The following is a 26,241-nucleotide window of genomic DNA, read 5'->3' as shown; positions in this document are numbered from 1 at the left end:
TTATAAGCCACACAGTTGCCTGCCCCATCTATGGCAGAGTCTGCAGTTCCCACAATGGGCTCATGAGCCACTTGAAAACCACACCAACCAAAAAAAATAGATTAGAAGTAACTCGACCACATAAGAACATAATGACTGGACCAGTAACTAAGGAACCCAAATATATTTAACAATCTAGAATTGAGAATACGAGCGCTTTGCTTAACGGTTACCACTAGAATGTTTTAAAAACTCATTTGCTTTTGTTGTACTCTTCGGGAAAGGAAATCTGTCATACTTAGTTGGTCAGGCTTACATACAATTCAAGACCCTTGTATATTTTAATAAGTCTCTAAGAATTTCTATATTCCACCCCCCCCAATGCAGATCAACAGTGCAGAACAATGGATTCAAGTAGATGAAAACAAAGGAATTACAGAATTTCACAGATGTACAAAACAGTAAGTTTCAGCATGAGAGAACTACAACTACATAGGTACATAACCCTGGCATATAATGAGATGAGTACAAGTAAATGGAATCAGCATTTTAATGTAACATTCGGTTGGTTTGAACAGGGTTCCGTTAGTCTGGTTTCAGCCATTCAACTGTAAAATATTCTGTTGTATTTCTTTGCACATGTACCATTAACATATCTAAAGCAGGTAATTTTATACAGATTCTAGAAATAAAGTACCTGTCATTTATGTTAAAAAAAAAAGACAGTCAATTGAGAAATGTAATCGTTAACTAATATTTCTGAATTATAGACTTGCATCTGTTCCATGGATTGTCTTAAATTTAGTGACTTATGAGCTTAAAATGAGTTGCATTCCAGGAAACTCCCGTATATTTTTATTATTTGTCCCAATTTTAAACAATGGTTAAAGACATTTTTCCTCCAAAAATACACAACACAATTACATATCACTGAAAAAGAAATTTGAGTTTTCATTGTAGCATTTTAATTTTTCTCCTCTACCTCTGTTCCCTTTCCAAGATTACAAAAATGCAATATTACTTGCATAACTTTCAAGGCTATTAGATGGAAAACTTTCATTAGTACAATTCCCTACTTCATTGCACATTGTTTATCCACATTACCAAGTTAGATGAGATATCCCAGATAACCAGACAATCTGAAGAGAAATCTAGAATAAATCATGAACGATTCTGGCACACACACTGTGTGTGCCTTAACAGATCTCTAAACTTGCTTGCTGTTGACATCTGTATTCTTTTTTCCAGCATTGAGTGTATTAGGATTTATTTAACAATATGAATGAATTTGCTTTGCATTACAGAAACTCATCCTTCAAGAGAAGCACTAGAAGGATTAGTCTCTGAACAAAATTGCTAGAGTTCAGTTACAGCCAACCATTCTAAAACTCTGGAGAACAGTTATAAGTCCAACAGTCCAGTTAATTGGAGAAACTGGAGGTTCAGACTGGTTGCATTCAAAACAATGTTCAGAACAGTTTGGATATTGGTGGAATACATTGAATTCAGACACCACAGCTAATGGATTCAGTGTAAATTGGCAAATTGGATTGAAAATCAATTTGGAAAAAATAAAAGGCATGTTCTCTAATCTGGGCAGCATCCTGGTAAATCAGCTCTGCACCCTCTTCAAAGCTACCCCATTCTTCCTATACTGAAATGAGCAGAACTGAACATAATACACCAAGAGTGCTCAAACCAGTTTTATAGACCTGCAACATTATCTCATAGTTCTTGAACTCATTCCCCTGACTAATGAAGGCCAGCCTTCATTACGCCTTCTAAACCATTTTTATCCACTTGTGCGCAACTGTAAGGGTTCTATAGACTTGGGTCTCAAGTTCACCCTGTTCCTAAACACTAAAAATCATGCTATTAACTTCTGCCTTCAAGTTTGATCTTCCAAATTATATCACTTCACACTTTTCCCAGATTAACATTATCTGCCACTTCTACACCCGATTCTGCATCCTGACTATATTGCATTATAACCTATGCCAACCTTCTCCGCTATCCACAAAATCACAAACTTTCTGCAAATTTACTAGCCTTCCTAATTTAACCAATATACAGTACAGTGCAAAAGTCTTAGGCACCCTAGAGATATACCTACATGTCTGTAGATGCAACATAAAATTTGTTCCACTTCAAAATGAGCTCTCTGCAGTGAAATGAGAAGCATTTTAAAGAAGTCTAAATGCACTAAAGTGAGGAGAGGAAGAAAATAATTTCAATTTTGAGGAAGTCAACATTAACAGCTACACCAATGTCACTTGTAAACCATGCAGTGCCTGCTGTACAGAACTAAGTAAATAAAAAATGCTGTAGAAACTTCATTTATGTAATTTTGAATAATGATGTTTGGGAGCTTCCCAAAATCACATATAGTACATTATGCTCATTGGTCTCAAATTATGCTTCGTTCAAAAATCACAATACTTGTCAGAAAGAGTTAACTCACTGACTCTACAATGTAAAATGTAAGTTATATAATTTAGCAAATCCAAAATTAGATAGTTCACTAAATTCAATTAATTACATGGAGCAGAGCAAAATTAGTTTTCCAGACAATAGCTTTTACCAATTACATGTGCATATGCAAAATATAAATACACTTGATTTTAGTATCATGTCCCAATGATTCCTTGCTATTTGTATACTATCATTTTTTATTGTACAAATTGTTGTTTACTTTTATCCAGATTTTAAAAGGTACAAAATGCTTAAGAGGCTTGTTGAGATAAAAAGACAGATAGAAATGCTGAAGTGCTTCTGCAAGTTTATATCAGGGTTAGTAAAATAGTGTTTACCTGCCAAACGTTCATCTGTCTCCCTGTTTCCATCATCAGAATACCGAGCAAAATCCAAAGAATCTAAAGTGCTTATGCTGCCAGCTCGATCTATCAAAGGGAAAGCAGATGTTAGATTCAATACCAAAACTGTTTTTGGTTTTCTTCATATGACTTAATAGCTACATCCAGGTATTCATTCTCTTCTGTGGGTGGGTAGATGTTTGTGAAGGTGCTAATAATCACTACTATTCAAAATAAATTAATTTTTACTGCTTATTAGGAAAAGCCTGATATTTCAGTTTTCATTGAATCAAGTAATGCAGTTTGGAAAAAAACCCTTCAGCCCACTGCCCCATTCTTATCTAAGTTAGTCCCATTTGCCAACATATGGTTCATTTCCCTCTATAGGTACATGAGTGAGATATATTACTTGGTTAAGTAGTACCGTAACAACAACAACTATTCTCTCAATGCCAGTGGAACTAAAAAAACTGATTGTTGACCTCAGGAAGGGAAAGGAGAGCAAAAATGGATCGATCTGCATTAATGGACCATGCGTTGAGAGAATTATCGGTTTTAAATTCCTGGGCATTAACATATCAGATAACTTGTTCTGCACCCAGCACAAGTATAGCACTCTAGTGTCTTTACTTTCATAGAAGGTTAAGGAGATTCGGCATGCCATACTCCATCCCAAATGGGGTTCATGCTAAACAAAATATCCATTAAAGCTAGTCCCATTTGTCAGCATTGTCTTGTAGCCTTATAAACCTATCCTACTTGCCAAGATGTCTTTTAAAAGCTGTTATTTTACCTGCTCCTACCACTTCCTCTGGCAGCTCATTCCACATACATATGACCCTTTGTGGAAATAAGTCTCTCTTCAAGTTCCTATTAAATACTTCCCTTCTCATCTTAAATCTATACTCTCTAGTTCTTGTCCCCAACTTTGGGAAAAGGACAGAGTACATTCACCTTATCAATGCACTTTATGATTTTTTACACCTCTATAAGATCACCTCTGTCTCCTGTGCTCTAAGAAGTAAAGTCCTAGTCTGTCCAACCTCTCCCTATAACTTAGTACCTCAAGTTAAAACATGTTTTTGCTTTATGTGTTGTGCCTTTCATGTTATAGGACTGTGATGCTGTAAGTAAGTTTGCTTTGTACAGTGCTACTAGAAAGTTTGTGAACCCTTTAGAATTTTCTCTATTTCTGCAGAAATATGACCTAAAATGTGATTAGATCTTCATGCAACCCAATTAAATAAATAAAAAATATACTTGTTCATTTATTTATAAGAGAAATGACCAATATTACATGTATTTGTTGGAAAAAGTATGTGAACCTGAAGGATTATCAGTTGATTTAAAGAGCAAATTAGAGTTAGATGTTTCAATCAATGGGATGACAGTCAGATGTGAGTATAGGAGGTCCTGCTCTATTTAAAGAACATAAACCCAAGCCTTCACTATCGAAGTCTGATCTTCACCACACAGGTTTTTGGAAGTGTGCCATGCCTCGATCATAGGAAATTTACAAGGACCTCAGAAAAAAATAGTTGTTAATGCTCACCAGGCTGGATACAAAACCATTTCAAAAGAGTTTGGGCTCCAGCAATCCACAGTCAGGCAAATGGAGGAAATTCAACACCCCAGGGTAACATCTAAGGAGCTACAGGGCTCTCTTGCATTGGCTAATGTCAGTGTGGATGAGCCTACCATCAGGCAAACACTGAACAATGGTGTGCATGGCAGGATTACAAGGAGAAAGCCACTACTCTCCAAGAACATTGCTGCCTGTCTAAACTTCGCTAAAGACTACATGAATAAGCCAGAAGGCTATTGGAAGAATGTTCTGTGGACAGATGAGTCCAAAATAGAACTTTTGGCTTAAATGAGAAGCGTTATGTTTGGCGAAAAGCAAACACTGTATTCCAGCACATGAACCTCATGCCATCTGTGAAACATGGTGGTGGCAGTGTCATGATTTAGGCCTGATTTGCTACTTCCGGATCAGGACTGCTGGCCATCAATAATGGAACAATGAATTCTGAACTGTACCAGCAAATTTTCTACAGGAAATTGTCAAGGTATCTGTCCATGAACTGAAGCTCAAGAGACAGTGGGTCATGCAGCAAGACAACAACTCTAAACACACAAGTCAGTCTATCAAAGAATGGTTAAAGCAGAAGATATTTCACATTTTGGAATGACTGAGTCAAAGTCCTGACCTTATCCTATAGAAATGTTGTGAAAGAACCTGAAGCAAGCAGTTCATGCAAGGAAGCCCACCAACATGCCAGAGTTGAAGCAGCTTTGTAAGGAGGAATCCACGGCTTAAAATTCCTCCAAGCCAACATGCAGGATTGATCAATAGTTACCTGAAACGTTTGTTTGAAGTTATTGCTGTACAAGGGTGAAACACCAGTTAAACAGGTTCACATATTTTTCCAACAAATACATGTAATATTGGATCATTTTTCTCCATAAATACATGAACAATATGATTTTTTTGTATTATTTAATTGGGTTCTCTTTATCTAGTATTAGGACTTGCATGAAAATCTGATCACATCTTTGGTCATATTTATGCAGAAATAGAAAATTTTAAAGAGTTCACAAACTTTCTAGCACCACTGTATGTGCACATGGCAATAAACCCTGAATCGTATGCAATCTAGTCTTTCATGCAGGATCTTGTCAAAGGCCTTCCTAAAGTCATACAGAAAATATCTACCATCCTGCTCTCATCAATCCTGTTGGTTACAAACGTACTTGGGAAAACTGATATGTACCAATTAAGTTTGTTGTGCTGGATACCACTTCAGAAGTATAATTACCTACTTCAGATACTTCTGAAAATGCACTGAACTTCTCAAAGACAAACCCTCACCATCTTTTTTTGTTTTAAAAAAAAACATTTCTACTGCTGAAGTCTGCACTTACTCATTCTGCCAAATGTAACTTCCAAATCTCTATCCACAACAATGATTTTGCACAAGACAACCTGGGGATGACAGTTTTTCCATTGTTTGACTCTCAGCAGAGGCCAATCCTGATGTGTGGTGAATAGTTACAGTTACAGCAGGTTGCATAAAACTTGCAATTCATTGCTCAATGCCACAACAGAATTTAATTTTCACCCATAGGGGAAAAAATGCTAATTGGCACAGGAACAAAGAGTGGTTATGCAACTTGTCTGGCTCATTAGGAAACAATCCACCTAAATACAAAATACTGTACAAAAGTGGACTGAATTCTTTCATACACGCATAGTTGTTCACAGATTCAGGTGTGACATCTGTCAAATTCAGGCACTCCATTAGGATGCAAGTGAAGATCATCTTCCATTAGTTTCCCAGCAACCTTCACGTTGCCAAAGCAACAATGCTGTCCTATAAAAGTATAATCAACAGCACAAAATAGAGGTGATGTAAAATGGAAGCACTCCACTGAAACCACGTCTTTTAAATTGAACCATTTTTGTATTTTATCAAATGCAGCCAAGGTGAAAGCTCTTCCACAGATACATGGACTTTAAATGCTTTCAATATTATCAATGGAGTGAAGGTAATGCATTTTCTGACTGAGATTCCACCTATAATTTACATTTCTACCATGGTGTTCTCATTTTAAAATTCAGATAATGCTTTCTCTTAAGCGAGTAAAAAGTGAATTGCCATTTGCTAGAAGATCTGTGCCATCCAAATACAAATAAAATTGCAGCTACTTTTCAGAGCACACGCAACTAAAAGGTATTCATCTCACAAATTGCTCAGGACAACTACTTTTGTCATCTGATCTGTTGCTTATTTAAAGCAAAAGCATTTTTCTGCATATAACATCAATTTATAATACAACTAGTCTTGATGTTAGACCACAAATGATCACAATCACTGTATTTAGTTGCTAAATGGAATTTGCTTTCAACCTAGTTTGCAGATACTATTTCTTAATACTAATGAAAACCTAATAGCACCACACCACAGGCAAAAATCAAAAGCTGTTCTAAGTTTTTTTTAAAATAAGGCAAGAGAAATGTTTTGGCACATGAAGCTGAAAATATCCTGTGTCCTCATTGATCTGTGATACATCTGCAGAAAGCATCCATTATACAATATATATTTATTGTAAAACATAAATGAAAAGTAGTGTTAGCCATCATTGCCCTGTTTTGTCTCAAGCTTTGCTCATATTTCTTGTCTTATTAAAAAACTGCAATGATAGAAGACCGTGGAATGTGCCAAAGGATTAATGAAGTCTTGCTGTTTATGCCTTCCCCCTTTGACTTGATGGGAAAATATAAACAATCATATAGAATAAGACTGCATCAAGTTCAATTCCTGTATACTAACAGTAACTGTAAGAATCAAGTTTATTATCACTGACACATGTCACGAAATATGTTGTTTTGCAGCAGTATTATAGAGCAAAACAAAGTTATAATAAGTTACAAAGGAAATAAAAAGCAAAGTAGTGTTTATGGGTTCATGGACTGTTTGGAAATCTGATGGCACAGGGGAAGATGCTGTTCCTAAAATGTTAAATGGAGTCATCAGACTCCTGTACCTTCGCCCAAATGGGTATCAGGAAGAGGGATGCCATCTTCTTGAGGCAGTGCCGATGGTGAGGAAGGTTGTGCCCATGCCAGAGCTGGCTGAGGCTCCAATCCTTTTCTGATCCTGCACATTGCAGCTCCATTCTAGGCTGTGAAGCAAACAGACAAAATGTTCTCCATTGTACATCTGTTGAAATTTGCAAGAATCTTTGGTAACATACCATGTCTCTTCAATATCCTGATAAAGTAGAGCTTCTCGTATGCCTTCTTAGTGAATGCACTAATGTGTTGGGCCCTCTGAGATTTTGAAGCCTAGGTACTTGAGCTCATCCTTTCCACCACTGACCCCACAATGAAGACTGGTGTGTTCTTCCAACTTCCACTTCCTGAAGTCCAGAATCCCTTGCTGACATTGAGTGCAAGGTTATTTTTACAATGCCACTCAGCCGGCCAATCTCTCTCACTTCTTTACACCTCTTTGTCACTGTCTGAGATTCTACCAACAACAGTGAATTTACAGATGCCAATTGAGCCGTGCCAAGCCATATAGTCATGGGTGCAGAGAAAGTAGAGCACTGGGCTAAGTCTACCTGCTTTAAGCTGTGCCTGTGTTGATTGTCAGTGAGGAGATGTTATTAACAGGAAGGGAAGTTAATACTGATCCACACTGACTCTGGCCTCCCAATGAGGAAGTTGAGGATCCAGTTGAAAAGACAGGTATAAAGGCTCAGGTTTTGAAGCTTGTTGATAATACTGAGGTGATGATAGTGTTGAATGCCAAGATGCAATCAGTAAACAAAAGCCTAATGTATGTTGTGCTGTTGACTAAGTAAAGCCAAATGGATAGCCAGTGAGATTGCTTTGGTTGTAGATCTGTTGTGGTAGGTGAGCTGCAGCAGGTCCAGGACCTTGCTCAAGCAAAAAGTAATTCCAGCCGTGATCAAACTCTCATAGCACTTATCACAGTTGATGTGAGTGTTACCAAAAGAAACAAAAGTTGAGGAACTCAGTCCACTCTTCTTGGATACGCGTATCACTGCTGCCCTTTTGAAGCAGGTGGGATCGTCCAACTGCATTTGTAAGAGGCTAAAGATGTCACCTTTGGAGCTGGACACCTTGCAAGTTTTCACCCTACTGAAGGATATTCCGACATCAGCCACCAAGACAGAGGTCACAGGATCACCAGATGCTGTGGGAAGTCACACAAGCATAGTGTTATTCTCTCTTTCAAAGTGTGTATAAAATGGCGCTGAGTCCATTGGGAGGTTAAGCATCACTGCTACTGGGTCATTAGATTACACCTTAAAGAAAGGATTGTCATGCAAACTCCACCACAAGTCATGACTGTATCTCTAATTTCACACAAAATTGCCCTTTTGCTCTCATGATGGCCGAACATAGGTTGTACCAGGACTTCTTGTAGTGTTCTGGAATGCCAGTCTTAAAAGCCACAGATTTACACCCCTCAGCCATCCCCAAATCTCCTGGTTCAGGAGAACAGTATGTTCTCAATGGCATACACTATTCTATGAAGGTCTTGATGAAGATGGTGATGACTGTGGCATATTCGTTAAGACCTGAAAATGAATTCCTGCATATGGTCTAGTCGCTGTTTTAAAGGAGTCCTGTAAATCCTCCCGCCTCCTTTGACCAGAATGTTGCGGTCCGCAGTCTCTGCCTATATGCCAGGAGTAATAAATAATTAAGACAAATGTAAAATGTTGTTCTATCATACACAAGATCTGCACATTCTTTTAGATCTGCAATTATCATCAACAATTATCTTAGTCGGAAGACCACTACTTAATTGTTTATATTTTGAGGTGGTAAGAGATAAAACATATCTGGGCAAAGTATTTGGCCTTGCTGAAAACTTGCAAAATGTGAATGAGCAACATTTATGCTTAAAGTCAGAACCAATACCACTGAAATTAACAACCTACTGACATCATTTCAACAGGATATCATTATTGCAACCGACTAATAAGCAGACCACAGGAAGATGCTGAAATTCAAAAAGTAAAATATAACAGGATCAGAAATAACAGAAACAGAACAAAGGACATAATTTGTTAATTAAACTACATAACACCAAAGAAAATTCATGTCAAAGTAAAATTTATTATCAAAGTACATATCGTTGTTGTCGTGGCTATCTCTCGAGGTCGAGGATGATGGTCTTCGTTCCGTTTCCACAGAGTGAAGATGCCTGTGCGTGTATTTGTTTAATGTGTATTTGATGTTGCACTCCAAGAAGCACACGATACTTCACAAATCAACCAACTAATTCCAATGGCATGGAAACCACAAAGATTGGAGCTGGTAGATTTGTTGCAGCCTTCATCCGCCTTCACAGCCGCTGGGTTTGAAGTAACTTTGTCCGCCTGTTCCACCACTGAAGTCTTGGTTGGATTGTTCTTTGTCAGGGACCTCACCCTCGACCTTACTGCCATGGGTGACCCTACCAGGAGCATAGCTCCAGACGGCATCGCTCTCGGGATCTCAGGACCACACAAGCTTCTCCACCATGACAAGGTGACAATCCACAGATATATTTTACCATTCACTACATTGAGATCCATTGCCTTGCAGGAGTTTATAGGAAAATAAGAAAATACAACTGAATTTACAAAAAAAATCTACACATAACAAAGACTGACAAATGACCGATGCACTAAAGACGACAAAAGGTTCAAACATCCATTTCATTATCAAAGTATGCCTGTAGAATACAACTCTGAGATTAGTCTTTTCCTGATAGCAATAAAATACAGAAAAACCATGGAAATCATAGAGGCCCCCCTCCTGCATGAAAAAAAAGAAACAAAATTGCAAACCCCAAACCTCCCAACCTCTCCCCTGCACAAAATTAACAGATTATCCTCCCAGACATGCACATGGCAGCTAAAGCACCAAACCCCTAAGCCCCAAGCTCCTCCCATGCAAAAAAGTGACAATAACATCAAACATCCAACCCCTCCCTTACCCAAAAAAGTTACATATCGCCCACTCGCCAATCAACAAGAGAGAAAACACAGAAAAACTGAAGGAAACTAGAAGAAACTACAGTTACACCAATAATCACACATCCTGGAATTTCGAAAACATCCTCCATCAGTATCAATGAGAGCATCTGTTCGTATTCAATCCCTCCGTGGAGCCTTCATCCACTGAGAATAGGCAAATTGTGCAAATAAAAAAATACCGAGAACAAAGAGTCCTTGAAAGTGTTCATGGTAGTCCTGTACCTCTTGTCCAATGGTACAAGTGAAAAGAGAGCATGGCCTGAATGGTGGAGGGTCCTTGATGATGGATGCTTCTTCCTTGTGGTAGTACCCCATAGGTTGGGGACGGGGAGGGGGGATGCTTTGCCAATGATGGACTGGGCTGTATTGTACCCACCAATTTCCATAGACGATACAGTTCTTGATAAATTGGTGTTTCTCTCCCAGACCATGATGCAACCAAGGTCAGTGCATCTAGCAGATGGTTATAACTACTTAATGATGACAAACAATGTTGATCTTAAGCTGGTTACAAAATCTAGAGCCAAGTTTAGATCCTGGCTTGCAATGGCCATTGAGGATGAAACAGAAAAAAAATTGGCAATCCTTTCATTACAAAGAAATTTTCAGTGTGGATGAGAATGATATTCAATTTATCCAAACATTAGGTCCTTAAAGAAAAGTCCCTTAGGGTAAAACATTAAATCAAACAAGTGCTCTGAAAACATACATGCATACTACTTTACTGTCAAATTCAGTTTTAATTCAGTCACTGTGTACTTCCATTAATTATTTTTCATTATGTTTAAATCAGTTAAGTCAGCATTTTTTTGTAACACATTGTGTTACCTACTGGTCCAGCAACTTTTTCCACCTGTAATTAATTTAGCCATGACTTGCATTAGAGTACAGGTTGGGTATTTAAGGTTAGCAATAGTGCTGCTCTTCAAGGTATTTTTTTATTTGTTCATTTACGGAATGTGGGTGTCACCAACTAAGTCAGCATTTATTGCCCATCCCTAGTTGCCCTTGAGAAGGTGATGATGAGCTGCCTTCTTGAATCACTGCAGTCTCTGAGGTGTAGTTAGGGAGTGCTGTTAGGGAGGGAATTTCATGATTCTGACCCCGCGACAATGAAGGAACAGCAATACATTTCCAAAGGATGGTGAGTGGCTAGAAGGGGGATTTCCAAGTGGTGGTGTTCCCAGGTATCTGCTGTTCTTGTCCTTCTAGATGGTAGTGGTCATGGCTCTGGAAGGTGCTGCCTTAGGAACTTTGGTGTATTGTTGCACTGCATCTTGTAGATGGTACAAACTGTTGCAATGGTTCATCAATGGTGGAGGGATTGGATGCTTGTGGAATGAGTACCAGTCAAGTGGTGAGTATTCCATTATACTCCTGACCTGAGCCATGTAGATGGTGGACAGGCTTTGGGGAGTCAGAAGATGAATTACATGCCACAGGATTCCTAGCCTTTGACCTGCTCTGGTAGCCACGGTTTTTTTATGGCTAGACCAGTTCACTTTCCTGTCAATGGTAACACCCAGGATGTTGAGAGTAGAGTTTTCAGTGATGGTGATGCCAGTGAATGTCAAGGGATGATGGTTAGAGCCTCTCTTGTTGGAGATGGTTATTGCCAGGCATTTGTATGGCTCGAATGTTACTTGCCACTTGTCAGCCCAAGCCTGGAAGGGATGATGGTTAGAGCCTCTCTTGTTGGAGATGGTTATTGCCAGGCATTTGTATGGCTCGAATGTTACTTGCCACTTGTCAGCCCAAGCCTGGATATTGTCCAGGTCCTGCTGCATTTGGGTACTGCTTCACCATCTGAGGAGTCACGAATGGTGCAGAACATTGTGCAGTCATCTGCGAACATCTCCACTTCTGACCTTATGACAGAAGGGAGGTCACTGATGAAGCAGCTGAAGATCCTAGGATAGTTCCCCGAGGAACTCCTGCAGTGATGTCCTGAGGATGAGATGATTGACCTTCAACTACCACAACCACCTTTCTTTGTGTCAGGTATGATTCTAACCAGCAGAGGGGTTTCCCCCTAATTCCCATTGACTCCATTTTAGCTAGTGCACCTTGATACCATACTCAGTCAAATGCTGCCTTGATGTCGAGGGCTAACACTCTCACCGGTATTTAGCTCTTTGGTCCATGTTTGGGCTAAGGAGGTGATGAGGACAGGAGCTGAGTGGCCTTGACAGAACCCAAACAGAGCACTTTCAAGTTATACAAATCTGTAGAAGACAACAGAAATCGCCACAGACATTTCTATCTGGAACTGATTTATCAACATTTCTCAAAACTGCAGATTTTAAAAAATGCTTTACAAAGAACTTCCAATTTCTGTTTCTATCAATTCCTTTGAAGCTCCTTATTAAAAAGACAAGAGTTTAGGTTTTGATCATGTTACCCAATATTAAGAAGTGATAGAAAAATCAGAAGCCTTTTTTTTACTGAAATTCATTTACTGTAAACAATAAAATGTGAGCATTCTTACTGTCACTATTTTATACAATCAGGGTAATATGGGCAAAACTGTTTGCAATGTCAACCACAGGTCAATTCAGTTGGAACACTCTTTAATGTTTCATTCTACTGCTATGTCAGTTTTAGAAATCACTGGGAAAGTGCAATGTGAAATAAAGCAGTTCACAAAAACACAAATTTATCATTCATATTATTGTTTCTAATTATGAATAGAGGAGGTGAACTTTCTGTTCATTTTTCTTCCTTCACAGACCTGATTCAATTACATTCAAACCTTATGTAAGGACAATACAATAAATTGGAAACTTGCAATTTTAAAGCATTTTTCTTTTCCTATGACTGTTCCAAATTCTTTCACTGGAAATGCAATCATTTGTGACATGTACAACCATCATTACCGATTGGTGTACAACTTGCCACACTTGTGAAATAAGTGACTTTTTTTTGTGGACTTGACAAAGAAATAAATAATAAATGACATAAAAAGGTCGTAAACCAAAAATAATGCCTACCTTTGCATTCAGCAAAGGCAGCAAGTAGCACCTCCCTTTAGGATGCAATTTGAAAGGTGGCACAGCAGGTAGTTTAGGATTCTCTCAGTATATTTGTCAGCATTAATCAGATTAGGCAGAAGAGTTCCTGTAATGTGCCTTGATCGTGACTTGTCTCAAATAAGAAAGCCATCAAAAAAGTTGACAATGACAAATTGCAATCTGCAAAGTCGATGCAATATTCAACCTGTACCACCCCGAAACCCCGCTGTCTCCTCACAGCCAATGTCACATGATTTTATAAACATTGAGCAAATTTGGATGTCAAACTAGGTCCCATTATTCAAATGATAGATATAGATCGTCAGATCATCAAACACCATCACATTAGCCAGTTTTCCATCCTGAACACGTCTCTATATTTATCCTTTCTTTCTAAGTTCTGCCTATTAACTAATTAACCCATCTGCGTACTATTTCCTACATATTTACTCTTCCAATAAGACACTGCATGCATTTTCACTGGCTCTCCTCATCTCTTGCACTTCCATTTACAGTACCTATCAGGCAACACATAACATTTTTCACTGTTTTGTAATAATATCCTGCAGATCCAAAGCTAGCAAAACAAATCTAGGACGGACAATGGATATTGGAAGAAAATGCAGCCAATGTTTCTAAAATACAAGGTGGACATGCAGCACGTGTCCTGATGCAGGAACTCCACTCGAAACACCAACCATTTCTTTACCTTCACTGAGGTTGCATAACCAGTTGAGCCTCCACCAACTTATTTTTGATTCAGGTGATAGGGCTAGAACCTAGGTCATGAATTTATTCAGTTGTAATGAGCTAAAGCGATATCCGCTGAACCCTGCTCAATTGACTAGTGAGGTGCAAGCCTCGGAAGAGTGAAAATAAATAGCCTAAAAAAGATGCTTTCATTCAGATCCATCTTATTATCAAATCAAGCACACGAGTGATTCTTGCAGAGCGGGGTAAATAGGAATGTTAACCACACTACACTCGTCGTGTATTAAGACCACGAAGGTAAAACAAATACCAATATGCCATCTGACTCGGTATCTTCAATACTTTTACAAAGAAATACAGTGGGCAAAATAGATATCTCACAAAATGAAACCAGTAACGCAAGTAAAAAAATCACTATTTGTGTTGCAATTCTAAGTCAGACCTTTGGACCCATCCACGATTTGGTATCGGTCTTTCTCCACATTAAAATTTATCTCCCTCCCCACCCTCCTCCTCCCCATGAGGGCCTCGTACATTCACTGGATAACCAAAGAGGAAAAGCTTCATTCTTTTCCCCCGGTATCATGTCACTCCTAGAAACCAATCATTTATCAAACTTCATTCAGCGTGCTACCCCTCGATCTCCCTGTAAATAAGGGCATACTGTCTGTACTGGAGCGTTTCTCCCGGGGAACGGACCAATCACCCAACTCGTTCCGTGTCATCGCCACACTTACTGAGCTGTCCGGGAATGGGCGCCAGGTCCTTGGGGGGAGTGGACGTTTGCCTCTCGAAATTCCCAGGGTTGGAGAAGTAATCCCGGAGCCGGGGCAGCTCCCTGCCGGCCTCCTGCAGCTCGGTATGGAACTCGAGCGCGGTCAAGATGTACTGATCCCGCAGCAGCTGAGCCGCAATTGTGTCCAGGGGTACCCGTTGCGCCTCAGCCTTCAACACTCCCGTGCCGCCTCCGCACCCGTAACCCGCCTCCTGCTGAGGTGACAGCGGCAGCGAAGGAGGGACGTGTTCAGGACCTCCCGGGCCCGGGGCGCCAGCCTCCTTATTCCGCCCCATCTTTCTCTCCGATTCTTCATCCGAGTCGCTAAGGAACGGATTAACACTAGACGCCGCCATCTTACTTCTCGTCTTCCTGGTTTAACTCTCGCGAAGTGTTCCTCTTCGTCAGCCCGGCCCGTCCTCTTGGACCGAACTACCCGAAAGCCGATTGGACAGTTGCTTCACTTGATGGACAGCGGAGTTAACCATTCGTCATCAAGATAAGGCTGTCAATCTCATGGATCTGCCGTCGGGGAGCAACTGTGTTGTTTATGGCGCTCGAGAGATTTGCAATTATAGAGCATCATACATTCAATCAAATGAAGGGCTAATGTCCTGTACAACTTGTAAAAGGACATTTTTATTTTATTCATAAAGTCATCTGAGATTTGAGAAAAAAGAATTGAGCCCATTCAGTCCTTCAGGTTAAGTTTACACATGCGTACTGATGGGCTTTTCCGCGGTCATGGGTCAAAGGATTCATAGAGCTATGCGCAAGCGCAGTCTGGTGTGAGAGGTTCTGAATGACATTTAATGGCATACAGTAAGGTGTCTGTGGAGGTATCGAAAGCTTAAAGAGGTAAGTTTACTGTTTCCACGTTAGGAGTGTGCAATTCGATGATGAGGTGTTCATTTTCAAACACTACGCATGCTTCAGATTTAAATCAGAAGGGTAGACCAGATGTGCTAGTCATGTTATAGATGTTAAACCATCGTTAAGAAATCAGAATGCGAATATTTAAAGTATTGCCAAAAGAGACAGGCGGTTAAATCATTTTTTGTTCTATGGAATAAATTGTTATGATCTGGTATACACTTCCTTTAAGCGTAGTGAAAGCAGAGTCATCAGAAAAAATTTCACCAAAGAATTGTACAATTGCTTTTGTATTTATTAGGACATTGGAATGAACTGGGTGCGGGCACAGATGTGATGGCAAGGATAGATTCCTCTTGTATTATTCTGTGAACTCGTAATTCATTGAACTGGAAACTTTGACCATGTTATCAAAGGATGGGCTACAAGGAAAAAGTGGGTGAATGGCATTGATGATACAGTAATGCTTTGAGAAACAGCAGAAACCTGATGGGTCGTATCACTTCTTCTCTGTCATGAGTAAAATATAAGAGATATTTGTATCCTTTCTGTCTGCAAAGTAATTCTGTAGCCTAGAATGCGTACACAACGCTGGAAGAACTCAGCAGGTCAGGCAGCATCCGTGAGAAAAGAGTAGCCAACGTTTCAGGCCGAGACCCTTCATCAGGAATCGGCCTGAAACGTTGGCTACTCTTCTCTCACGGATGCTGCCTGACCTGCTGAGTTCTTTCAGCGTTGTGTACGTATTCGTTGATCCGCAGCATCTGCAGTTGTATTTTTGTGTTTTAATTCTGTAGCCTAGTCTTGAGTGACTATACATTAGATAATGCTTATTGTCTTATTTCTTTTATACGTGGGTGATACAATAATGTGTGTGTTTTGCATCGTATTTGTAGACTAATGTAAAGCATAAAGTAAAATTAATTTTCTAAACTTATTTAAATAGTTAACAAAGGGTGTTGCATTTTACAAAGTACAAAATGACATCTATTCAAAGCAATTTACTGAGTGAATTTTGCAACTAAATGAAACACGAGCATCTGCAGATGCAGATGCAGATGCTGGAAACCTGAAATAGACAACAGGAAGTGCTGGAGAAACAGAAACAGGTCAGGCAGCATCTGCGGAGTGAGAGAAATAGAGTTAATATTTCAGGTTGTGGAATATTAACATTTGTGAAAAAGAATCAAATATTGCTACCCTTTGATTCTGTTCCACCCAAGGACCTGGTTCGTCTTCCCGGACAGCTCAATTAGTGGTGACGTGGAAGGGTATGAACGTGTGGTCCTGGAGGCAAAATCTAATAGAAGCAGTATGGCCTTAACTACAAAGGGGTCGAGGTCTGGCAGAAGAGTGATAAAGATGAATTACACAACAGGGAGGAGAAGGGGGCTTTTCCTCTTTGGGTTAGCTGAGGATACCCCAAGCACTTTACAGCTAATGAGCTACTTTTGAAGCTAATCATTGCTGTAAGATAAGAAGTACATCAATTTCCCTCGAGCAAACTCTCACAAAGAGGAATGAGCATATCTAGATGCTTATCTTTACAGATAGTTGATTGAGGGGGAAAGTATTGGCCAGAACGTCAGGGAGAACTCTCCTACTCTTTAAGTGGCATTAGGTAATCTTTAACATTTGCCCGAGAAGGCAGTTTACTGTCTCATCTTTTCTGGGAGACAATAAGGTGTTTCCTCATTGCTACACTGGGAGTGTCAGCTCAGAATTTGTGCTCGAGATTTCAGAATAGATTTTGGATCCATAATCTTCTGACTCAGTGGAACGTTCACTACCTGTGATCTCAGTTAGCGCTTCTGCACCAATAAATCGCCAACAGGTCTGTGTAGAAGAGCTGCCTGTGAGAACTTGCTGTAGGCCAGCCAGGTCCAGCAGTACTTCCCTTCTGCAGTGATGTGTAGAGTTGATACAGTTACCATATTTCCACAGTATTGTAATCAATGGTGTTGAAGAGAGCAAATTAACAATTATCTTCCCCTGCCTGTTTACAGTGGTACAGAGTCAGGATGTCCCACACTCAGTGGGCTTGAAGTGTTCATCCATTTTACATTGTGTAATGATACTCTGTTAAGCAAATATCAACGGAAGTGTTTGCCAGTTTCCAAAGCAACCTCTTGAGATCACTAGAGGATATATAATACAGGATTATTTTTCCAAGACTGGTTCTCATTTGAATCTGATAATATCTATGGAAGTTCATTTGCATGTCCAGTTTTTCATAAGCACATAAGATTGGGGTGGCATGTTAGTGTAACGCAATTACAGCGCCAGCAAATGGTTTCAATTTCTGCTACTGTCTGTAAGGAATTTGTACATTCTCCCTGTGACCGCGTGGGTTTCCTCTGCAACACACACAGAGGGCTGGAGGAACTCAGCAGGTCAGGCAACATCCATGGAAAAGAATAAACAGCCTACATTTTGCGCCAAAATCCTTCTTTAGGATTGGAAAGGAAGGGAGAAGATTCCAGTGGAGGGAGGGGGAAGGAGGGCAATCTAGAAAGTGATAAGTGGAGCCAGGTAGGTGGGGCAAGGGGTGGGGGATGTGGTAAGAAGCTGGGAGGTGATAGGTGGAAAAGATAAAGGGCTAAAGAAGAAGGAATCTGATAGAGGAGAATGGGCAGTGGGGATAAAGGGAAGGAGGAGGAGGACCGGGGGAATTGACAGGCAGGTGAGGAGAAGAGGTAGAAGGCCAGAGCGGGGAATTGAATAAAAGGGAAGAGGGAGGGGAGAAAAAATTACTGGAAGTTGGAGAAATCAGTGTTCATGCCATCAGGTTGGAGGCTACCTGGATAGAATATGAGGTGTTGCTCCTTCAACCTGAGAGTGGCCTCATCATAGCAGAAGAGGACACCATTGAATGACATGTCAGAAAAGAAATGGAGATATGAATTGAATGGCTATACACTGAGAAATCCTGCCTTTTGCGGATGCTGAGGGGGTGCTCAAAGCGGTCCCCCAATCTACATCATGCCTCACCAATATAGAGGAGGCCATATCAGGAGCGCTGGGTACTGTAGACTAGTGGTCCCCAATCATTGGGCCGCAGACTGATACTGGGCCACTGAATATGTGCTACCGAGCTGCAAGGAAATGATATGATTTGTCGATATGAAACAATATGAGTCAGCTCCACCTTTCCTCATTTTCTGCCACGCCCACTGTTGAACTTGAATGCACGTGAGGTCATTACCCACGTGAGGTCATCAGTTGCCTAAACGCAGTGATACCCTCACGCCAGGGATCACTAGTTGGCCTCAGGTAACTGGCTGCCTCATGCGGCTGGTGGGAAGCGCCATTGCTACTGGCCTGGAGCGCGGACAGATGGGTGCTGCCGCTCAACCTGTTTAGCACACCGAATGTTCATGGGGAACCCGGTGCTAAAATATTTGCAGACGACCTAATTTGGGCTCAGGGTTTCGTAAGTAACAGAGCAGCTACTTCGCTGCGATCTACTGAAAGTCATCCCTCGAGCCAAACTTTTGTCGGCCGACAGATCCTACCTACCTATGGGGGGGCTCACACACCTCGCTCAGTCAGTCGCTCTCTCCAGACTGCGACAGCCACGGCCCCGGCACGGGGACCTCCGGCCCTTACCTCGTCCTGTCACCCCACCCATGACCAGCCGCACCTGGCCAAGGCGTCTGGCGGCGGGTGGAGGCTGGATTTTGGGCCAGTTTGCTGTCTAATGAGGCAATGAAGCCCTCAAAACTGCTTCGGTACCTTGAGTCCGAGCACCCTGCACTTAAAGCACTTAAAATTTTTGAGCGAAAAAAAACGTGAGCAAGCGGGACAGAATCAAGTGCTGAGAGCCATGAAAACTAAATTGCGGAATAGACTGGACATAACGAACCCCCTTCGAGTATGGCTGTCTCCCATCACCCCTCGATGGGACAGTCTTATTGCAGGGAAACAAGCCCAGGGCTCTCACTGATTCAGCGATATTGGTGTGTTGCAATGATTTTATATATCCATACGAGGAAAATATGCGCTGTGTGTTTAATATTAAATTTGTTAGATAAACCCTTTTAGAAACGAAATTGAGTGTATTACCCACTTATAAGTGGCTCTTAGTTGACTTATCACCTATATTCTGGTCGTGATTAACATCACCCCCCCCCCATCAGCCGGTCTGCACGAATACTGTCAGTATTAAACCGGTCCGCGGTGCAATAAAGTTTGGTGAACCCTTGCTGTAGACACCCCAACAGATTCGCAGGTGAAGTGCTGCCTCGGCTGGAAGGTCTGCTTGGTGCCCTGAATGGAGGAGAAATTAATGGGAATGAGAAGGAGGAGGTGAATAGACAGGTATAGCACTTCTGTCTCTTGCAGGGGTAGATGCCAGGAGGGAGATCAGTGGGCAAACGGACAAGGTAATCGTAGATGGACCGATCCTTGTGGAAAGTGGATCGTAAGGTGGAGGGAAAGCAGTGTTTTGTGGTAGAGCCTCATTGAAGATGGCAGCAGTTGTAGAAGATGATTTTCCCTGAGGTGCTTCGGTTTCCTCCCACATTCCAAAGATCAAGTCAAGTCAAGTCACTTTTATTGTCATTTCGACCATAACTGATATGTACAGTACAGAGTAAAAATGAGACAACGTTTTTCAGGACCATGGTGTTACATGACACAGTACAAAAACTAGACTGAACTAAGTAAAAAAACAACACAGAGAAAAAAAAAACAACTACACTAGACTACAGACCTACCCAAGACTGCATAAAGTGCACAAAACAGTGCAGGCATTACAATAAATAATAAACAAGACAATAGGGCAGTAAGCTGTCAGTCCAGGCTCTGGGTATTGAGGAGTCTGATATCTTGGGGGAAGAAACTGTTACATAGTCTGGTCGTGAGAGCCCGAATGCTTCGGTGCCTTTTCCCAGACGGCAGGAGGGAGAAGAGTATGTATGAGGGGTGCGTGGGCTCCTTCATAATACTGTTTGCTTTGCGGATGCAGCGTGTAGTGTAAATGTCCGTGATGGCGGGAAGAGAGACCCCGATGATCTTCTCAGCTGACGTCACTATCCGCTACAGGGTCTCGCGATCCGAGATGGTGTAATTTCCAAACCAGGCAGTGATGCAGCTGCTCAGGATGCTCTCAATAGAACCCCTGTAGAATGTGATGAGGATGGGGGGGGGGGGGGGGGGTGGGAGATGGACTTTCCTCAGCCCTCGCAGAAAGTAGAGATGCTGCTGGGCTTTCTTTGCTATGGAGCTGGTGTTGAGGGACCAGGTGAGATTCTCCGCCAGGAGAACACCAAGAAATTTGGTGCTCTTAATGATCTCTACCGAGGAAGATGTACGGATAAGTAGGTTAGTTGGCCACATGGGTGTTGTTAGGCTCATTGGGCCTAAAAAGTCTGTGCTGTATGTCTCTAAATAAGATAGATAGGTGTTTGTAATCTGGGGAGGCTCTGTAGAGGAGAAATTAATGGGGATGAAAAGGGGGGGGGGGGGGAACCCAGAATCTGATGATCTGCATTCCTGGGTTTTGAGGTAGATGACAATGGACAGAATAAATACATTGATTGTCATAATTCAATATTCCATTGGTTCTCAAAATGTTCCCACAGAAAACTGCTGGAGTGCTTTATTAATGAAATGGTAAAAAAGATCATGGATAATACGATGGGGTAAAATTGCCGTTGATTTATTTCATGCATATCTGATTGGAATTTTTGGAAATTGTATCTTATCAAGAGTAGATGAGGACAAACTGATATGATGCATATCATAAACACAGATTCTGCAGATGCTGGAAATCATGAGCAACGCATGCAAAATGCTGGAGGAACTCTGCAAGTCAGGCAGCGTCTATGTAGAAAATAAGCAGTTGAAGTTTTGGGCTTGAGAAATGGCTGCTGTTTATTCCCCTGCATAGATGCTGCCTGACTTACTGAGTTTCTCCAGCGTTTTGTGTGTATTTATATGATGTATGTGGACTTTTTGAAGGCTAGTTGCCATATATGTGGTTATTCAATGAAATTAGGGTGCTTAGCATTGGGGCCAAATACTGATTTGAAATCAGAGTTGTTCAATGGACAGAAAATAGTAGGTTTAGAAAGGTCATATTTGGGTTGGGGAGCTTGGTGCATTGCTGCCAGGGCCAGAACTGTTCAAGGACCAGGATAAGCCAATTGAGTGTGTTACGTATCCGTGACACGTGACGCGTGACTGGGGTTGAAGCTATACTGGACTTGAGGTAATGGTCTTGTGATGGTGGAGTGACATCATTTTCCCGCCAGTAGAGGTCATGTGACAGTTTTTTTTTCAGGGTATAAAAGGAGGACCCCTCCCTGTGACGAGGGGCAGTTCGTGGCTGGATTTGCCATGTTGTCTTCATGCCACTGCGTGATTTAATGTTATGACGCAGTTTAGTTGAAAGATGAAGTTTTATCTAATGCCTAAAGTTTAAAAGGTCATTGCCAGCAGTTTCTTTATAACACTGCTAGTTGAAAATCAGTGGAGAGTGAAGATCGGAGTTCGGGAGTTAAAGATTGAAGAGAATCGATTTCGACGGTGAAACAGGTTCGACCTTGTTTGATCCTTATTCGGAAGGAATTCGTTGACTGTTCTTGTGTTAATCCCTGCGAAATAGCAGAAAGGATTGGGAATAGTTCTGTAAAGGAAAGGTCAGTGCCTTTAAGCCGTTTCGTTTCGTAAATTCTTTGTGGGAAAAAGTTCGATCTTGGGAACTGAAGCAACACAACGTGAAAGAGAATTTAAATAATCTTAAAAAGTCTCTCCCTTAAATGGACTGTGGGCATTCTGAACTTTGGGCAATACTACTTTGAAGAACTGTTTTTGCAACATCGCTTTAAGAACTGTTTAAGCTTCATTACTTTAAGAACTGTTTAAGCTGCCGCACAGCAGCTGATTTCCGGTTACGTTAGTGTTTTGTTTACTTTTGGGGGGTTTGTTTTCAGTGTTTAATAAACGTGTTATTTGTTATAAAAACCCCTGCCTAACTCATATATTTGTTGTTGCCTGAATCCGTAACAAGTGTAACATATCCCAGTTTGATGATGATCCGAAGTCAGGAGACATTGTGGGCTGGGGAGAATATAAAGAGGCTTTAAAGGTATACAGGCAGGAAAAGTAAATGGACAAAGATGTAGTAGATGGAGTACAGTGTGAGGAAAATGTAAAGTCATCACTTTCGGAAGAAAAAACTTCTTTTGAATGTTGATAGTTTGAAAGTAGCTCAGTGTCATGGGATCTGGATGTACCTATATATGAATTGTTACAAATTAGCCCATGGTTGAAGCCAGAAACTAAGAAGACAAATAGTACATTGTCCATTTTTTTGTCAGAGGATTCCAGTATAAGACCAGAGATGTCCTTTTCCAATTGTGTAAAACTATAGTGTGACAGCATCTGGAATATTATGTAAAGGTTTGGTCTTCTGACAGAAGGAAGGATATACCTGTGGTAGAGCAAGTGGAGTAAAGGTCCATTACAGTGATTTCTGCTGCAAATTGTTGAACGAGAGTGATTAAACAAATTACTGATAATCTTGTGTTCACAAGAATGGTGTTCCTTTAAATGTACAAAATTCTTAATGAAGTTGACAGGATAGATGCAGATGTTTCCTCTGACTGGAATCTGTAAAATCAAGAACCATAGTCTCAAAGTGAAAGGTTAGCTATTAAAGGTAGAAGGAAGTGGAAATTTCTCACTTACAGTGACGTGAGTCAGTGGAATTTTTGACTTGAGGGCTGGGACTCAAATCATCTTCAGTTCAAGATTGCTGGATCTTGAACCATTACAGTCATGTTTAACCTGTATAGAACATTGGTGAGACTGCACCTGGAATATTGTGTGCAGTTCTGGTCACTGCTCTTCAGGAAGGATGCGATTAATTTAAAGAGATTGCAGAAAAGATTAATAAGGATGTTGTCAGGACTGGAGGGCTCGAGTTAGGTGGAGAAAGAGAGACTGGATGCCTGGATTTGTTTCCCTGAGTGAAAAAGAAAACTAGGGGTGTCCTTATAGAGGTAGATAATATCACGAGGGGCATTGACAAGGTCAATGGTCACAGTCTTTTTTTGCATGAAAGGGGAGTCTGAAACTCGAGGGCTGAGGTTTAAGGTAAGAAGAGAAAGAATTCAAGTGGAACTGAAAGGCAAGCTTTTCATACAGAGGATGCAGATATGGAGATCAAGCTACCAGAGGAAATGGTAGACGCAGTTATGGTTGGAGTGTTTGAAGTATATTTAGACAGGCATATAGATAACGAGGCGTGGAGGAGTATGGGCCAATCGGGCAAATGGGACTAGCTTAGGTAGGCGACTTAGATGGCTTAAAGGAATCAAGAGATATAGATTTAGTATGGGAAAATGCTACTGAGGTTATCGATCAGTCATGATCTTATAGAACATATATGTCAAACTCAAGGCCCGCGGGCCAAATCCGGCCCGCGGTGGAATTATCTTTGGCCCGTGAGATAATATCTAATTACTATTAAAGCTGGCCCCAGTAATCGAAGCGCCTATGGCGTATGATATGGCTAATGCTGAGTTTATTCAGGTACCAGGTTTTCAGGGTTTTTAGTGTTTATTCGGCAGTCGTGCTCGGCAGTCTTCTTCATAAGAAACAGAATTTGTAAAGTGAAACACTTTGTAGTTATAGCAGAGACTGAGACACATGAGAGCAGGCTGAAAAAACGGAAGCAACGAAAGCTGCGTTCGCACGCGTCCGACTGATCCGGCCCGCATGAAGCTGCATTTTGCTCAATCCGGCCCGTGACCTAAAATGAGTTTGACACCCTTGTGATGGAGTAGGATTGGAAAGCCCAGTCCTGCTATATATTAGGTTCCTACTCAGAAACCTTTTACTATAAAGCAGGTCTGTAATAATACTTTTGAACTTTACATGAAGAATAGAGTAAGTGTAGTTTATGTTGTTAGAACATTTTTCAGCATTTAGTAAGATCATGCTGAATATATACTTCACGCAAATTAGTCTGACATCGGTGGTGGGGAAAATGCTAGAGTCGGTTATCAAAGATGTGATAACAGCACATTTGGAAAGAGGTGAAATCATCGGACAAAGTCAGCATGGATTTGTGAAAGGAAAATCATGTCTGACGAATCTTATAGAATTTTTTGAAGATGTAACTAGTAGAGTGGCTAGGGGAGAGCCAGTAGATGTGGTATATTTAGATTTTCAAAAGGCTTTTGACAAGGTCCCACACAGGAGATTAGTGTGCAAACGTAAAGCACACGGTATTGGGGGTATGGTATTGATGTGGATAGAGAATTGGTTGGCAGACAGGAAGCAAAGAATGGGAGTAAACGGGACCTTTTCAGAATGGCAGGCAGTGACTAGTGGGGTACCACAAGGCTCAGTGCTGGGACCTCAGTTGTTTACAATATATATTAATGATTTAGGCGAGGGAATTAAATGCAACATCTCCAAGTTTGCGGATGACATGAAGCTGGGCGGCGGTGTTAGCTGTGAGGAGGATGCTAAGAGGATGCAGGGTGACTTGGATAGGTTAGGTGAGTGGGCAAATTCATGGCAGATGCAATTTAATGTGGATAAATGTGAGGTTATCCACTTTGGTTGCAAGAACAGGAAAACAGATTATTATCTGAACGGTGGCCGATTAGGAAAAGGGGAGATGCAACGAGACCTGGGTGTCATTGTACACCAGTCATTGAAGGTGGGCATGCAGGTACAGCAGGCGGTGAAAAAGGCAAATGGTATGTTGGCATTCATAGCAAAAGGATTTGAGTACAGGAGCAGGGAGGTTCTACTGCAGTTGTACAAGGCCTTGGTGAGACCGCACCTAGAATATTGTGTGCAGTTTTGGTCCCCTAATCTGAGGAAAGACATTCTTGTCATAGAGGGAGTACAGAGAAGGTTCACCAGATTGATTCCTGGGATGGCAGGACTTTCATATGAAGAAAGACTGGATTGACTAGGCTTATACTCACTGGAATTTAGAAGATTAAGGGGGGGATCTTATTGAAACATATAAAATTCTAAAGGGATTGGACAGGCTAGATGCAGGAAGATTGTTTCCGATGGTGGGGAAGTCCGGAACGAGGGGGTCACAGTTTAAGGATAAAGGAGAAGCCTTTTAGGACCGAGATGAGGAGAAACTTCTTCACACAGAGAGTGGTGAATCTGTGGAATTCTCTGCCACAGGAAACAGTTGAGGCCAGTTCATTGGCTATATTTAAGAGGAAGTTAGATATGGCCCTTGTGGCTAAAGGGATCAGGGGGTATGGAGAGAAAGCAGGTACAGGGTTCTGAGTTGGATGATCAGCCATAATCATACTGAATGGCGGTGCAGGCTCGAAGGGCCGAATGGCCTACTCCTGCACCTATTTTCTATCTTTCTATATTTCTATGTTACCCAATCCCCATAGGCTTTGATTTCCCTAGTGCAAGGGTTCTCAACCTGGGGTCCATGGCATAAAAAAGGTTGGGGACCTCTGCCTTAGTGTCTAAAAACATTTCGGTCTTGCACACTCATAATCAAAGATCGGCAATC

At 41.1% G+C, this 26,241-nt stretch overlaps 2 protein-coding genes across 10 annotated transcripts in view; one reads left to right on the top strand and one right to left on the bottom strand.

Annotated features, from left to right (window-relative positions):
- relch (RAB11 binding and LisH domain, coiled-coil and HEAT repeat containing) overlaps positions 1 to 15,265 on the bottom strand; it is a 102,160-nt gene extending 86,895 nt beyond the window's left edge. For 2 of the 5 annotated variants that reach the window (XM_073024284.1, XM_073024288.1), the window contains exons 1-2: positions 14,815 to 15,265; positions 2,790 to 2,879 (exon numbers count right to left, since the gene is read on the bottom strand). In XM_073024284.1, coding sequence (XP_072880385.1) covers positions 2,790 to 2,879; positions 14,815 to 15,208 — 484 coding nt within the window. In that variant the 5' untranslated portion in view covers positions 15,209 to 15,265. The remainder of the gene's footprint in view (positions 1 to 2,789; positions 2,880 to 14,814) is intronic. The other 3 variants (XM_073024283.1, XM_073024286.1, XM_073024285.1) reach the window with 2 other exon arrangements.
- The window catches only part of pign (phosphatidylinositol glycan anchor biosynthesis, class N), a 132,866-nt gene continuing 121,843 nt past the window's right edge, over positions 15,219 to 26,241 (top strand). For all 5 annotated transcript variants that reach the window (XM_073024291.1, XM_073024294.1, XM_073024292.1 and 2 more), the window contains exon 1: positions 15,219 to 15,710. The gene's annotated coding sequence lies outside the window, so the exon portion shown is untranslated. The remainder of the gene's footprint in view (positions 15,711 to 26,241) is intronic.

Source organism: Hemitrygon akajei, chromosome 20 (assembly GCF_048418815.1).
Source record: "Hemitrygon akajei chromosome 20, sHemAka1.3, whole genome shotgun sequence".
Lineage (NCBI taxonomy): Eukaryota > Metazoa > Chordata > Chondrichthyes > Myliobatiformes > Dasyatidae > Hemitrygon > Hemitrygon akajei.
Note: the sequence above shows the minus strand (reverse complement) of the source record. Positions and strands in the feature narration are given on the sequence as shown.